General features: G+C 42.3%; 1 protein-coding gene across 1 annotated transcript in view; it reads right to left on the bottom strand.

Annotated features, from left to right (window-relative positions):
* SORCS3 (sortilin related VPS10 domain containing receptor 3) overlaps nt 1-14,931 on the bottom strand; it is a 638,451-nt gene that overhangs the window by 43,487 nt on the left and 580,033 nt on the right. Inside the window, exons 15-16 of the mRNA XM_062214350.1 lie at nt 10,148-10,265; nt 9,070-9,203 (exon numbers count right to left, since the gene is read on the bottom strand). Of these exons, the coding sequence (XP_062070334.1) occupies nt 9,070-9,203; nt 10,148-10,265 (252 nt within the window). The remainder of the gene's footprint in view (nt 1-9,069; nt 9,204-10,147; nt 10,266-14,931) is intronic.

The raw sequence follows: 14,931 nt of genomic DNA on the forward strand, positions 1-14,931 counted from the left end.
CCACTGTAAAAGGAGGAAGCAATTGAGCAGTGTTGGAGAAGAAGGCCCCATCTGAAGTCCAAATGATGTTTCCCCATTTGGACTTTACAAAAGTCCCAAGTGCACAAATGTTGGAGTAGAAGAGCAATAAAGTAGGTAAAAGGGATGATTGCACTTGTAACCACTGAGAGGTCATTGAGGGTCACTTCTATGGCAAGAAAATTCATACTTCCAAGTCAAGAACATTAGGATTCCCAGAAACCCACAGACTGGACAGCTCAGTCTAGCTATTTGGGTATTGATCCATTTAGTGTTAAAGACACAAAAAACAGTAAGAAAAAACATGCCATCAGTGCCTACCCCTCCTTTCTTTTTCTGCTCCCATATCTGCTGAGCCAAGATTTTCTGACAGTTGAATAAAAATGCAAGACAATTATTTAGATATATATCTAGGATAGGTAGGGAGGGTAGATAGAGATAAAAATTTAATTCTGAACTTATTTATCATTTAATGAATGCTCTTTCCAGTAAAAAGAAGTATGACAAGAACTGTCCTCAAGGGCTTTTCAGTTTTTGGGAGAGCCGAGGATGCACACCACAAATCCAACTAGAGTGGAATAATACAGCAGGAAGCAGAGCACTAAACAGTGCAGTGCCAAGGGTTTCAGGAGACCATATATGCTTTCTACCCAGTTTAATTCCCACTCCATCTTCCCAACTATCTTGCTCCAACAAAACTCCCAACTGAGTGCTCCTGGACAACACTTCCAACCTCTTCATATATTCCAGTCTTTTCATATATTGTGTTCTGGGCTTGAGACACTCTACCCTTTCCTGTGTTTGATAGTCTCCAAATTATTCTTCTTTAACATCAAGATCATACAGTGCCATTCCTGATGCCCCAGGCAAATCTTTGGGACCACACAGACTTGGAGGCTACAAAAGAGGGGGGATCTTTGGCTGTTTCCCGTCACTACACCAGTTTCAGACAGTACCAAGGCCACTTCAGGTGTTAAGTAAATGATTATTGAATGAATGAACACTCCAACTGCATCAAAAAGGACATTGTACAAATTAAGAGAGGGAATAAGAGAGGAAGGAAGAGGAAGTGTGTGGTCATGGGTGGGAGGGAGGGTAGGGTGGGAAGTATCACCAATATTTCTAAATCTGTATACATAATGCATGAAATTTGTATACTGTAAATAAAAATTTTTTAAAAAGCAATTATACTAATTAATCCACTGCACTGGGTATGTATCTGAAGGAAGACCATGGTCTTGTAATTAGCAGTCCAGTGAGCACCACAGCCAGCATCCCCTGGAACTATCAGATAGCTATGGAGTGAGTGTGAATGGGGTTGTGGATGGATACTTGGAATGCGAAGACCAGCACTGATATGATCATGCTTAAATAAAAGCAGAATGAAGAAGATAAACAGACATTCTGGCGAAGCCCATCTTTGGCCTAGCCACTTAATCGACTGCAGCAGATCTCCCATCCTGACAGTTCATATGGACTCAGTGCTGTGCCAGCCTGCAATCGCCTTTGAGAGCTGACTGGTACAATTTCAGGAATTTTGCAAGTTAATTAATGGCTGTTAAAACCATTATTAAAATTAAATTACATGAAAATTCAATTATAAAATTATATTAAAAAGGTAATGAATACCTAAAACACATTAATTGCTAATTTCTGCATTTTATTATTACCGTATATAATATATACCATGCTAAATATCAATATTAGATTATTATACATTTTATGGTCTTGATATTACTTACATCTATGTATCTGTATGGTGAAAATACTATGCAACATGCTATTACTCATCTCTTCCCAGTTCTGCATTCCCTGAGGTTAGATTAGCCACTTGAAATCTGCCAGATTGGGTACATGTCCAGCAATTAGTATTTATTTGTCCTCAGAGAGCTGGTGGTTCATCTTATTTCTAAGTATTATTTATCCTCAGAAACACTGGGCTATGGCATATTTGCACAACTTCTAGAAAATTCCCCCACTGGTCTATGAGGTGGATCTGGCGAACGTTCTGCGCCCTAGGTTAACCTGTTGAATGTTCTGTGCCCTCATACTCTGTCAAGGCCAGATGTTCTCTTAAGCAGTGCTGGGAAGGACAGAACATCTTCAAGCTCTTTGGTGAATGCAACCATCTTCAGCAGCTCTGTTCGGCCCAGATAGCTGTTGGAAGATGCAGTCATTCGAAGGGTGGATCAGGCATGCTTCTTTGCCCCCAAAGAGTAAAACCACCCCATTAATACTTAACAACATTAACAGAAACTGAATGCCCCCAAACTGCAGTTCTAGCCATTAATGTCTGCTAAGTGTCTATTAAAATCTTTCCTATTGCTCAACCTCTCTCCCTGCTCCAAAGTCTGCATGATTATGACGAACCAGGAGCTCCAGCAGCTGATCCAGCTTCCCGGGGAAAGGGCTTTTTTTCTGTGAATTGTGAGGACAGAATGTACCACAAAGTTTGATTTGCCTCAGGGCAGTGTGCTGTCACTGATTCTGCAAACACACAAGCAGTTTCCTGTAAGAAATAAGTCACCTCTCTGGGTTTCTTGACTATAATGCTTCAGAATTTCTAGAAGCTTAGGCAAAAAAAATGTATTCATTTCCAGAAATCTGTATATGTCTTCCAGATTTAATTCAGGGAAAAACTTTAGATCCTAAAAGAGGAAGAGCCAGCATGGTTTGGAAACCCAAAAGTCTCTGTACATCCGAAAAGGAGGAATGCACATCTTCCCCAGTCTAATTCACTCAGTTGGTAGACCGGGAAGAAAAAGCAGAAGGAGCAGGTGTGTCTTGCCAACGAAGGCACATAGCTCACTGTGGCAGAGGCGATAATCCCTGCTCAGCATTAGTGCATCTCACAGGACATTTGGTCATCACGATGGCCCCCTGGTTCCCAGGAATGACATTCAGAGACTCATGGAGTCGAGAAAGAAGTATATTTCTTCTGACAAGCTGCAGGGGCTGTCCAAACCTCAGGCTATGCACAGCCTTCTCACAGCTTCCCTGACCCCCTCAATCCTCCATCCTGCCGTCTGGCAGCTGGGATTCCAGGAAGGTGGCTCGACAGGTGACGCTGTCCCCATCTTAGAAGGCAGTACAGCATGATGATAGATTTGATACCAGCAAATAGAGGCTCTCGGCAAGCAGAGAGTGAGCACTCTACAAACAGAAGCAGTCCTGAGAGTCCCAGCACTGGATGAAGGATTCACATCCTCACCACTTTAGCCATTTACCAACCTGTACACAGCCACAGAGAAAGGTATCACTGGGAAACCCAACAATCAGCCCTCCACTGCTTCTCCTAACCTAACCCCTTGTATCCATCTACCTCATCCCTCTAGTCACCAGGAACTTTCTCATGTATCTCTAGGTCCCTTGTCCATTTCTCTGAAGGGCTGCCTATTTCCCTTGTGCTGAGCAGCAGGTCTGCATTGCTCTATCACCACCTCCCACAGGAAGGCTTCCTGGACTGCTACAGCTCTCTGTGATCTCTCTGTTCTGACCACTAGTACTTCCTTCCAGGACTAGCACTGTCCAAGAAAACTTTCCATGATAATGGAAATGCTTTCTAACTACGCTGTTTAATGTGCTAGCTTCTCATCACTGCCACTGAAGGACTGCATTTTAAATTTTATTTCACCTTAATGCAAATAACCACATGCCTCTAGAGCCTACTGTAATAGACAGTGTAGTTCTGGACCATAAAATTCAACACTTAATTATACTCCATTATTTTCTGTTATGCCTTCTTTGAGTGTAATAACTCTGCTTTATACATATTTGACTTGTCCACTATAGAAAAAAAATTCTTTCTGACATACTAGACTGAATGGACTTTAGACACACTTGAATTCATGTGCTGTGGCACCCCACCATCTGTTCCCTCCAGTTTGCTCAGTGGATCTGGCACCATGCCAGACAGGGATGGTGAGAACTAAGGCATGTTAAATCTGAGGAGTCTAGGCTCAGACTATCATCATCTTGAATGAATGATTTGTTCTCTCCTTTTATCCATCTGTAAGATGCCTACAGTAACAGACTGTCCTTCCAGTAGCTGGTTGAGAAGACAAGAGACCTCCTGGAAGACCTGGTAGAACATCTGGTGTATAGTGGGTACTCAGTAAAAGTGATTGCCGAGTGAATGGCTGGGTGAGTAAGGAAGACAACTACTGGCTTAACTTCTGCTCTGAGCCACTTTCTCTTTCATGAATGCATTTGGGGTCCCCAGAAGGTGATTCCTTCCCAGGAGACCTCATATGACTTCAGACCCTTATGGTCCCTTTTATGACAACTTGCTAGTCTCTGACAACCTCAGTTCTCAGCACGATTTCATCTTGGTTCTCTCACCCACACTACAATGGGGGTTGCTGCACAGGATCTCTCTAGCGTAAGCTTGAGGTTGGAGATTTATGAGGCTCTTAAGTGGCTACATCAAATTCATATTTATTTCGACACTCCAGTGAAAGTAGTGAAAGCCAATGGCATTCTCTACGTGAATGCTTCTGAGAATCTATAAAACCTCTTTTTCCCCCCAAGAATTAGAGGGATACAGGTGGAAAATACCCTCCATGTGCAAAGTCATGTTGAATTGCTCAACTCTTCCACCAAAGAGAAGGCATTCTCTCCTGCCTCTTCTTCCTCCACAAACAGATTAAACTACGGTAGATCCTTTCCTTGCTGTCTCTGAGACAAACTTTGCCTGAATCAACCAAATGAGCATGTTCTCTTTGGCTCAGGGAAGCCACCACATAGAATGTGCATGATGATGGCCTGTGCTAACTGAGCTGGTATTCCAGATTCCTTAGCTAACAGCACTACCCGGCCGGAAAGACCACTGAGATGGGGCCAGAGCTAAGAAACTTGCCATACACTGACTTCTAATACTAGCATTAAAGACACACAGATAAAATCAATCTGAGAAAAATCTCCATTTTTCAAATAACAGCTATGCTCATGGAAGCAGATTTCAAAACAAAGAAACGTTCAAATAGTCAGTTCCATTGTCTCCCAAATCCACTGTAAATAACTGAGAAATTTCAGAAATCAACAACTGCTTCTCCCATATTTAGAAGTAGTGAAAAAATATTTTTAGGCCATAGGAGTGTTTTTGTTGCTGTTTTGAGATTATGACTGTAAGCATCAAGCTGTGTCTTCTTGTTTACTTCAGACTCAAGTGAATCTTCTACCTTCTTTTTAAAATTAAATGTGATTGGGTAAAGAAATGCAATACCTTATATATTAAAAAATACCTACAAAATCTTGGAAGTCATATCCCTATTGCCAATTCCAGTATAATGGTCAAAAGTACTTCATTTGATATTATTTCAGAGTTCATGAAACATTCCATATTAAGTTTTATCACCAACAGTAAACCTACATCATTTGAGGATGAGTTTTAATTTTAGAACCACTAAACTTGGAGAACCCATTCTTTGAAATGCACAGTAAATCTGAAATCTTAAGATCATAAATCATAGTTGAATTCTTGAGACATGGTGAAGTAGAGGGCAGAGAACAAGGGATTTAGTTTAGTTCTACATTTGAACACCAACTTCTTTTCTCTGTTTTGTAATCTTGGTCAAGTAATTGCATCTAAAATGCTCACTTTCTGTTCATTAAAACACAACCAGCATGATTTTGACATCACAGGTGGCACCTCTACCAGTATAAGCATGAGAATCAAAGCATGCTTGCTAGGCCTACCCTACCTCTTCAGATTAACTCTGCTAACAATTCCCAAAGAAGGGTTCAGAACCATTTTAAGTAATGCCAACATCAGCTGAAAAAAAATGGATAGCACCCAAAGATACTACTTTAAAGACCATGCTTATTTGAATATGTAAGCTCTGGTTTACTTGCTAAAAACATGATAGGGACCACTTAACCCTGGGGTACAAGAGGAACAACTGCAGTAGTTACAGCTACCATATGCTGGATGCCTGTACTGTACAGCACCAGGATAAGTACCTTATCTATATTAATGATGTATATTCATTCATTTATTAATTCATGCATTCCTCCCTAGGACTCTTTGAGATACATGTCATGTATTTTTATTTTGTAGCTGAGAAAGTGAAATCACAGAGATTAAGAAAATTTCCCAAGGTCAAAAACCAAATATCAGCACTCAGATTTTTGTCCTGATCAGTATATGCTAATGGAATTGCTTAAGGAAAAATATTTATGTTGCAGCTCTCGTTCCTTCTTATTGTGAGGCCTGCCGACATTGGGTGAGGGACACAGGAGAATATGGAGCACAACATGCTCACAAGCAGGGTGCCCCCATGGAGTCAGTCTGCAGGACACAGGAAGACTGCCATTCACATTATGAATATTCAGGTTGACATCAAAATGTCACAAGCCATAATTCCAAGTGGGCCACTGTGCATACTGCTATGTCTGTTTTGTTGGATTCTGGTTAATAATTGAAAACTGTTTTCCCCAAGTGTGGAAATACTCTTTTAGGGCATGGCATTTTGGCATAGCAGGCAAAAAGACACTGCCTTTGATGCCAGCATCCCATATGAGTGCCGATTCAAGTCCTGGCTGCTCCACTTTCACCCAGCTCCATGCTACTGGTCAGGGGAAAGCAGAGGAGATGACCCAAGCACTGCCAGCCATGTGGGTGACCCAGATAAAGCTCCTGGCTCTTAGCTTTGGCCTGCTTCAGCCCAGGCCATTGAGATCACTTGGAGAGTAAACCAGTGGCAGGAAAATCTCTTTCTCTCTCTCTCCTTCTCTCTCTCTCTCTCTCTCTTTCACTCACAACTTTCAAATAAATAAACTTTCAAATAAATAAATATTTCAAATAAGTAAACTTTCAAATAAATAAATATTTTTTTAAAAAGAAAATATCCTTTTATCCCAAAGAGTTAAAATTGCCACAGAAGGGACTCTGCTGTTGAAATTTAAATTCCATTTAGTACATCCCAGTTTAAGGATCTTCACTGAAGCCTCGCTTTCCAAGGCATAAGTCCAGGGATGAAGAGCAGGTAGGAAGTGTACCCCAGCTGGTTTGCAGTAACCAAATGTTATTACTAAAAGAGAGTGCGAAACAAAGAAATGGCTTCCAGTACAAATCAAGCTCAAGAACCGAGCTGCATGAAATGCAGGTGAAAGGCATAGGGATGCAGGCCAGGGCAGCTGCTCTGTTCCCATCTTAACTTCCCTCGCTATTCACCACCCCAAAAGTCCACATGCACTTCTGTCAATGCCCAACCTACCCCGTGCTTACAGGCTGATGCCTTGTCTTAAACGTTCTGTCTTTTAATTTGGGATGGATTACGAAAATAATCAGACTGTACATTTGATTGAGATGAAGGGAAGAATTGATCCAACTAGGATCAGAGTAACAGGCACCCATTCCTAGAATTCAGGAGGCTTCTGACCCTTCTGAAAGGAGGAAAATTCAGAAACACACTTGAACTGTTTAGCAAACTTTACCATGGGCCAGGCCTTAGGGATTCAACAGTGAGACAAGTTTAAGGCTTCTGTACTCACAGCACTCACATTAGACTAGTGAGAGATAGGTGAGAATTCAAAAACTGAAAATCCTAATTGCTTCCTGTGGTGATTAACACTAAGAAAACCGTGAAACACAGTCACGCACCAGAGTGCCATGGTGCAGGAAAAATTAGGTGGCCTTGGAAGGCATTTCTGAGAAAGCGGTTTTTGTGCCGGGCATCAGTGATCCCAAGGTGGCAGCCAGGCTGAGGTTGAGGAGAAAGCTGGGCACTTTCTGTTGCCTCTGCTAGGAGTGAGACTGGATTTGTTACAGCACAGGAGATGGGGATGCAGCCAGATTGTATTCAGGACAGAGGGAAAGTTGATGGGATACTGCAAGCACAGCAGACATGAGGTCTAAGGTGAGATTTTGTTATGTATACATCTATGTGTTATTGTTGTGGTTGTTGTTTTTGCTGTGAGAGGAATGGCAAGGCTGGAGGCACAGGGAGAACTAGATCCAGACAGCCGCAGAGATGCAGAAGAGCACTCTGAGGTAGCCTGTGCTCTGAGGTAGAAACTGCAAGGACTCACTCAGGGTCTTGATCTGGCAGGAAGATGAAAAGAGAAACCAAGCCGTCCTGGGTCTTTGCTTTAGCGACTGAGCGGATGGCTGTGTATTTTGTGGCACTTGGAAAAAACAAGGCCAGGGACTGCTTCTAGCGGGAGCATTCAAGAAGAGCTTTGCTTTGGCCACATTAAGTTTGACATCTCTGTTTGCACATCAAGGGGGGATGCATCCCATTCAAGGGAAAAGGGGGAAATATATTGGAAATTTAGGGGCCGAGGTTAGGTTATAGCGGGTTAAGCTGTTACTTGTGACTCCGGCATCCCACACCTCAGTGCTTGTTCCGAGTACTGCCTGCTCTGCTTCTGATCCGGCTCCCTACTAATGAGCCAGGGAAGGCAGTAAAAGGTGGCCCAAGTGCTTGGATCCCTGCCAGTCATGTAGGGGATCTGGATGGACCTTCTGGCTCCTGGCTTTGAAATGAACCAGCTGACACAAGATTTCCATTTCTCTCTCTCTCTCTCTCTCTCTCTCTCTCTCTCTCTCTCTCTCCCCCTCTCTTTCTCTCTCTCTCTCTAACTGCCTCTCAAATAAATAAATACATCTTTAACAAGCATTTGGAGATTTGGGAGTTAGTGTCTGTAGGTGAGATTTAAAGTTCTTCTTTGTTGTTATTAGAGGGAGAATAAAGGAAAAAACAGAGGATTCCCATGGCAGCACAACTTCAGCGCAGGGGTCTGTAAACGACTGTCAGGGCCCTATCTCTCCAGGTGCTGCCAGGTCCCAACCCAACCCCTCCCTGCAGACAAGGAGAAGCCCTCTTGGAAATGCTGTTCTAACAGAGCAGGGATCTGCCTCAGCCTGTCCTTCTTCCAGGGATGCAGAATTCCAGCTGGCGCATAACCCAGATGGCTGGGTCCTTGGGCCAGCACACAAACTTCTCACCTCGGGATTATACCTTCCTCCCCTACCTCCACCCCCTATACCCACACCATCAACAGGTACACATCTGGTTGGAACTGGTGATGAAACGCCGAAGGACTCACCACTCGAAATCCCAGTCAGCACAGACACAGGGTTCTGAGACCACAGACCCTGAGCTCTCTCGGCCCAAGGCACATTGAGCTCCTGGCTTGCGTTTCTTGAATATTTTCCTTTCACCCATAACACAAGGCTCTCCCTGCAAGAGAAAGTCCACAGTGAGTGAGTCAGAAACAACACAAAGGAGATGAAGGGAGCTGGTTTCTCAGCAGGAAGCATCGGCCTTCCGTTCTCTCTATGTGGCAATCTCATCCCCAGAGACCACCAGGGTATCCAAGAATAAAAGTGTCCATCTTTCACCACTCCACAAAAGGGGCACTAGGGAGGGTGGCCCTCTGACATCCTCCACCCACCCAGGCCAGTGATGTCTAGATCATCCTGTTTCTTCTCCGTCTCCACAAAAAAATGCAAAGGTTCTACCAGGAAATTGCCTAAATGGCTCCAGTTTAGTGAAAATGAACCCCGTTCTGGGATAGTTTTCACATCATCTTCATCATAGTGAAACTGAATTTCACCTACAAAATTTCCTTTCTATGACAGAGGGTCATGCCTAAGTCCTAATTCCTATTCAAGAACAAAAATAGGGGAGAAATTCATACAAAGCCCAATGAGCCAACAGTTCTGACGACTGTAGAAGCCTCCCTAGGTTTCATAGCAATAAATGACTGCCATCATTAGACCCATCCGTCCTCGCATCCTTTCTCAGTGGTCCTACTTCATGCTGACTTGAGACATACTCTCACCTTCCACATTGGCAGGTTAAGATGAACAAACTATTGGAGGGTCTTCTAGCTACCGGGTGCTCATTTATCTGTGGATAGAGCTAAAACCCCATGTTATTGTCATCACCTCTTTCCCAGGAAGCTCATCAGCCATAATGAGTATATAGGATCCCAGGGTGCAAAATGGGCACAAAATATCACTTGCCCATGCTGGACCTGGGTGTGTGCAATCCTGTATCCCAAAGCCAAACCTACATGGCCCAATTTCCTTCTCCAAAAAAGGACGACCCAGATGAAACTAAATCAGGCTTGTAACAGTCCCCATTCTCTGAAGGCAGCCCTCCCCAACTCTGGGGTGTACCTGATTGAGCAGGTGCCAGGTCTGATAGTCCTCCTTAGCGCAGTGCCGGCTGAAGATAGATTTGTAGTCCACTTTCACCAACTGCCATTCAGAGCGGAGGCTGAAGTGGCCAAAAACTCTAAGTGGTTAGAGAAGGGATGGGAAAGACAAGTGGAGAAGACCTCATAATCAGTCACCAATGCACAAACGCAGGGAAGGAGATGAGGATTTCACCGTAGCCTGGACTTGACCTCTTCCTCCAACAGAGTCCCTTGAAGGGCATCCAAGGAGGAAGTTCGCTGGTCACACAACTCCAGGCAATTGTCATGACACACATAGTTTGTTTAAAATCAACCTTTTTTAATTGTAAAAATAATATTAGATGGTATTCCAAAAAGTTCATGGAGCATGACATTAAAAAGATAAATTTATTTTGCTGCAAAAAAAATCTTTAAATCCATGTATAGTTTTTTTCATAGTAGGCATTTTTTGTGAACTCTTTGAAGATCCCTTACAGGTTTGAATTTCCAAAATTTTTACCCAAACAAGCTTATCATTTTGTTGTTCTTTGAAGGCTGAAGAGACAGATAAAGAGAGACAGGAAAAGAGTAACACTGGGTTACTGCTGAATGAATGCCCTCAGCAGACCTGACTGCAGGCACAGACAGGTGCCAGGAGCTCAATCCAGGCTTCCCATGTGGGCGGCAGGCACTCAGTTACTTAGCCACCATTTCTGACTCCCCAGGCCTGCGTCTGCAAGAGGCTGGAGCCAAGAGCTAGAGGGAGGAATTGAGCCTAGGCATTCCAATAACTGATGTGGCCATGCCAGCCCCTAGGCCAAACATTACCCCCACCCCACCTTTGACCATTTAATTGCATTTAAAATTTATCTGTATTTTCCATGAACCTTTTGAAGTACCTTCATATGTACTTTACAGTAAACATTTAAAATATACAAAGCACAGACACAGAAGAATTCACTTAATAGTCAAATTCTACCACCCCGAATAAACCAGTGTTAATATTTGGACGAACAGCCTTCCATGTCTCCTTAATGCCAACAGTGGCATTTTACCTATCCATAACCACTGACATGACTCAATTCCTCATCTATAAGTTGTACTGTACACATGTGTGTGTTGGGGAAGGGAAAGTGGATCAGCTAATCTATAGTATGAGCCTGCCAATTTTGACTGAATCTAAATGTGTTTTATTTGAAATCCTCACGGCTTAATTCATATGAATATACAATCTTTTCTCCTCTTCCTTGAAAAATAACAGTAGTCTCACAAAAAGAACTCATATTTATGAATACTAAAGAAGCACACCATCTGCATGACTTAGATAATCAATACTGACCTTTGCAAAGCCCAGCAGTTGATAGCCCTATAAATATGAATGATCAATCGTTTCTAGAAAAATAGAAAAAAAAAAAAAGACTGATCATCCATACTCCACTCAGGCGGCATGTCTTGCAATTACAATGCAAGACATCTATCACAGTGATGTGAAAGGGGGACTGTTCCCACAGAGAGCTTAAAAGAATTGAAGTCTTGCAAGGAATTGGATGCCCTTCACTTCAGCAAGACTCCATCACACTACCAACCCTGACGCCTCTCTGCTGAAGTGTACTATCTTTATGGTGACAATTAGGACACTATGTCTCCTGGGACATTTCCTTCTGCTTTCAGAAAGATGAGGATGCATACGGGAGGGGTGGGGACTGACAAAACTTGTGAAATGGTAAGTGAATAATTTGTTCCTATAGATGATACAACTTAAAGCACACCTCAAGTAACAACTTTGAATGTACTGTCAGATAAAATACAACTTGTTAGAACCCTCTAAAAAAAAGATTAAACAAACTCTGAGGGCCTCTCCTGTAGGAAACTGGCACCATCTGTATATGATTCTTAGTTCAGCACTGGTGGTGGAAGCCCAGAGCTTAGGGTACTCTACGTATGTGGTAGACAGTGTGTGGAGAAGGGCGGACTTCATATTGTTTCTCCCCTGACTTCTCTCTATCTCTTGTATTCTTGCTAAGTCCAATGGTTTCTGAATCCCATACCTTGAAGTCCAGTTCCCCCCTAAAGTATTTCCATTTTCAGGTCTGAACTCATTTCATGCAGTGGCCAATAGTCAGTTCATTTTAAATCTTTAATGAAATGGCTATCTCTTACCATAAATTACCACTTGTTTGAAGAGAGGGGAGTTAAGCTGATAAGCTCATTGGGAATAAAACAAAACAAACCAGTAGGAGAAGTCCTTGACAAATGTAGCCTTTCCTCTATCTCTGGCACATCAAAGCCCATGTATTAATACGCCACTTCCTCTAGGAAGCACTCCCTGATTGGAGTCTTCTGAGCAGCAGGGCATTAGTGATGCAAAGGCAAACACTTCTGCCTATTCCCAGTAATTTATAGCTTTTTCATGGATCACAAAGTACATCGTGTTGGATTAATCCCATTCCGTTCCATAAAAACATTTTAGGCACACAGAAGAGAAAAATAGGAGGCATACAATTTACCTGGATGGAAACAAGGCATTTGACAGGGTCTTCCATTGCAGTCTCGAAGAAAAGATTTAGAAATATGGGCCAGGTGCTTATAAAAATATGTTGCTGAACAGTGCCTAATTAAGTTATTAAAATCAACCAGTAAGGAGGTAGAATAGTGAGCTCAAAGGTTCTGCTGTCTGTTCTTTTTTGTTAATCATTTTTATTAATGACTTGGAGACATGAAAATAATGGTCATCAATGGAAATCGAACTTTCTGGTGACACAAAACTAGAAGACACAGTCAATATGCTTAAAGGCAGAATCAGGACCCAATATGGTCCTGAGAGTCTAAAGAGATGGGCAGAATTTAATAAGATATGATTAACAAGGAGAAAGGTCAAAACCATCCCCTGGTAATTACATAAGCATTGGATAAATGAAACAGGCTTACTATATCTCAGGATAAATAATAATAGCAGCTTGGGGGCAGTGCCGAGGAATAGTAGGTTAAGCCTCTGCCTGCAGCACCAGCATCCCATATGGGTGACAGCTCGAGTCCCGGGTGCTCCATTTCTGATCCAGCTCCCTGCTGATGGCCTGGGAGAGCAGTAGAGGATGGTCCCAGTGCTTGGGCCCCTGCACCAGCGTGAGAGACCCAGAAGAGGCTCCTGGTTACCGGCTTTGGATCAGCTCAGATCCGGCTGTTGCAGCCATCTGGGGAGTGAACCAGCAGGTGGATGATTTCTCTCTGTCACTCTCTCTTTCTGTAACTCTGCCTCTCAAATAAATTAATTAAAAATAATAATAATAGCCACTTAAGGGTATCCACATACAATGTAATCAATATAAGTAAACATTTCAGGAATGCTTAAAACATTTAAGATGATCTTTAAATAAATGAACAGGATTCTACATATTATCTAGAACCAAAGAGGCACTATCCTGGCCTAATTTACACTAACCATATCACAAAGAAGTTGTGGTTAGTTTTGGAAGATACCATTCAAGAAGGACAGAGACTAAGTTTCTCAATCAATAGTATAAGTTTGGGCTTTGGTGGTAGTGGTAGATTTTGGATTTCTTGAAATGTTAAACTAAAACATGTGCTAATTGGAGTATGTGTATTTATATATGGACAATTCACATATATTTTATCACATTACTCAAAAAGGTTCACAGTTGCCAATGTTTAAGAACGATTCAAATGGCATCCTGGGTTGAATGGTAGTCTCCGTTAAGACAGGAACACCCCATTCCCTGGAACCATGAGTGTGACTTTATTTGGGGAAAAGGCTTCTGCAGATGTAAATTAAGCATCTCAAGATATAATCATTCTGGCTTAACAGGGTGGGTCCTAGATCCAATGGCAAGTATCCTTGCAAGACACACAAAGAGAAGTACGCCTTGATAAGAAGATCATGTAAAGACAGGGCAAAAGATGCAGCCACAAGCTAAAGAATCTCTGGTGCTACCAAAAGATGAAAGGGGCAAAGTGCACATTTCCTCCACAGATGCAAAGGGGGTGCAGGGGTGCAGCCCTATGGATCCATTTGTTTTGGACTTTGGCCTCCAAAACCTGTGTCAGAATAAATGTCTGTTCTTTTAAGTCATCCAATTTGTAGTAATTTGTTATAGCAGTCACAGAAACTACCAAGGATGACAATAGCACTTTCTATCTATCTAAGTAACATTTTAAGAGCTATGGTTGGTTAACTGGACATGAGTTAGGAAGAGGTACGGAAGGGAAAAGAAACAGCTGGACATTCAAGAGTGATCTCTTATGGCTTCAGATCTGCGCAGCGCACCGGCCACAGCGGCCTTGGGGGGTGAACCAACAGAAAAAGGAAGACCTTTCTCTCTCTTTCTCTCTCTGTCTAAATCTGCCTGTCAAAAAATAAAATAAAAAAAATAACTAAAGATGAAAGTATACAAAATGCAAGAGAACTTTCTAATAAAAGTTACCCATGCAGCAAGAGATGCTCAAGAGTTAGGAGCACAGACTTCAAGCTAAAACTCCATCACTTTCCAGGACTGATTTTAAACAGGAAGTAGGCATCATTTTAGGTGCTCAGCCTAACTGACCCTGATGTCTCTAAGGGTCTCCTTACTATTGGTATTTCCAACTCTTTGGGATATTTGTTTCTGATCTTAGAGTGTCATGTGAGACTCAAAAGAAAAGCAGGTAGTTGGTCAGAACATGTGGACTATCTCACATTCTTCTCTTTTGCATTCTTGGCAGGTACATCCCTTTTATCTATGTTTCTTTGGCTTATATCCTAGATTTCCTTATATTGTATTTCCCAGGGAT

Source organism: Lepus europaeus, chromosome 17, assembly GCF_033115175.1.
Source record: "Lepus europaeus isolate LE1 chromosome 17, mLepTim1.pri, whole genome shotgun sequence".
NCBI classification, from domain to species: Eukaryota; Metazoa; Chordata; class Mammalia; order Lagomorpha; family Leporidae; genus Lepus; species Lepus europaeus.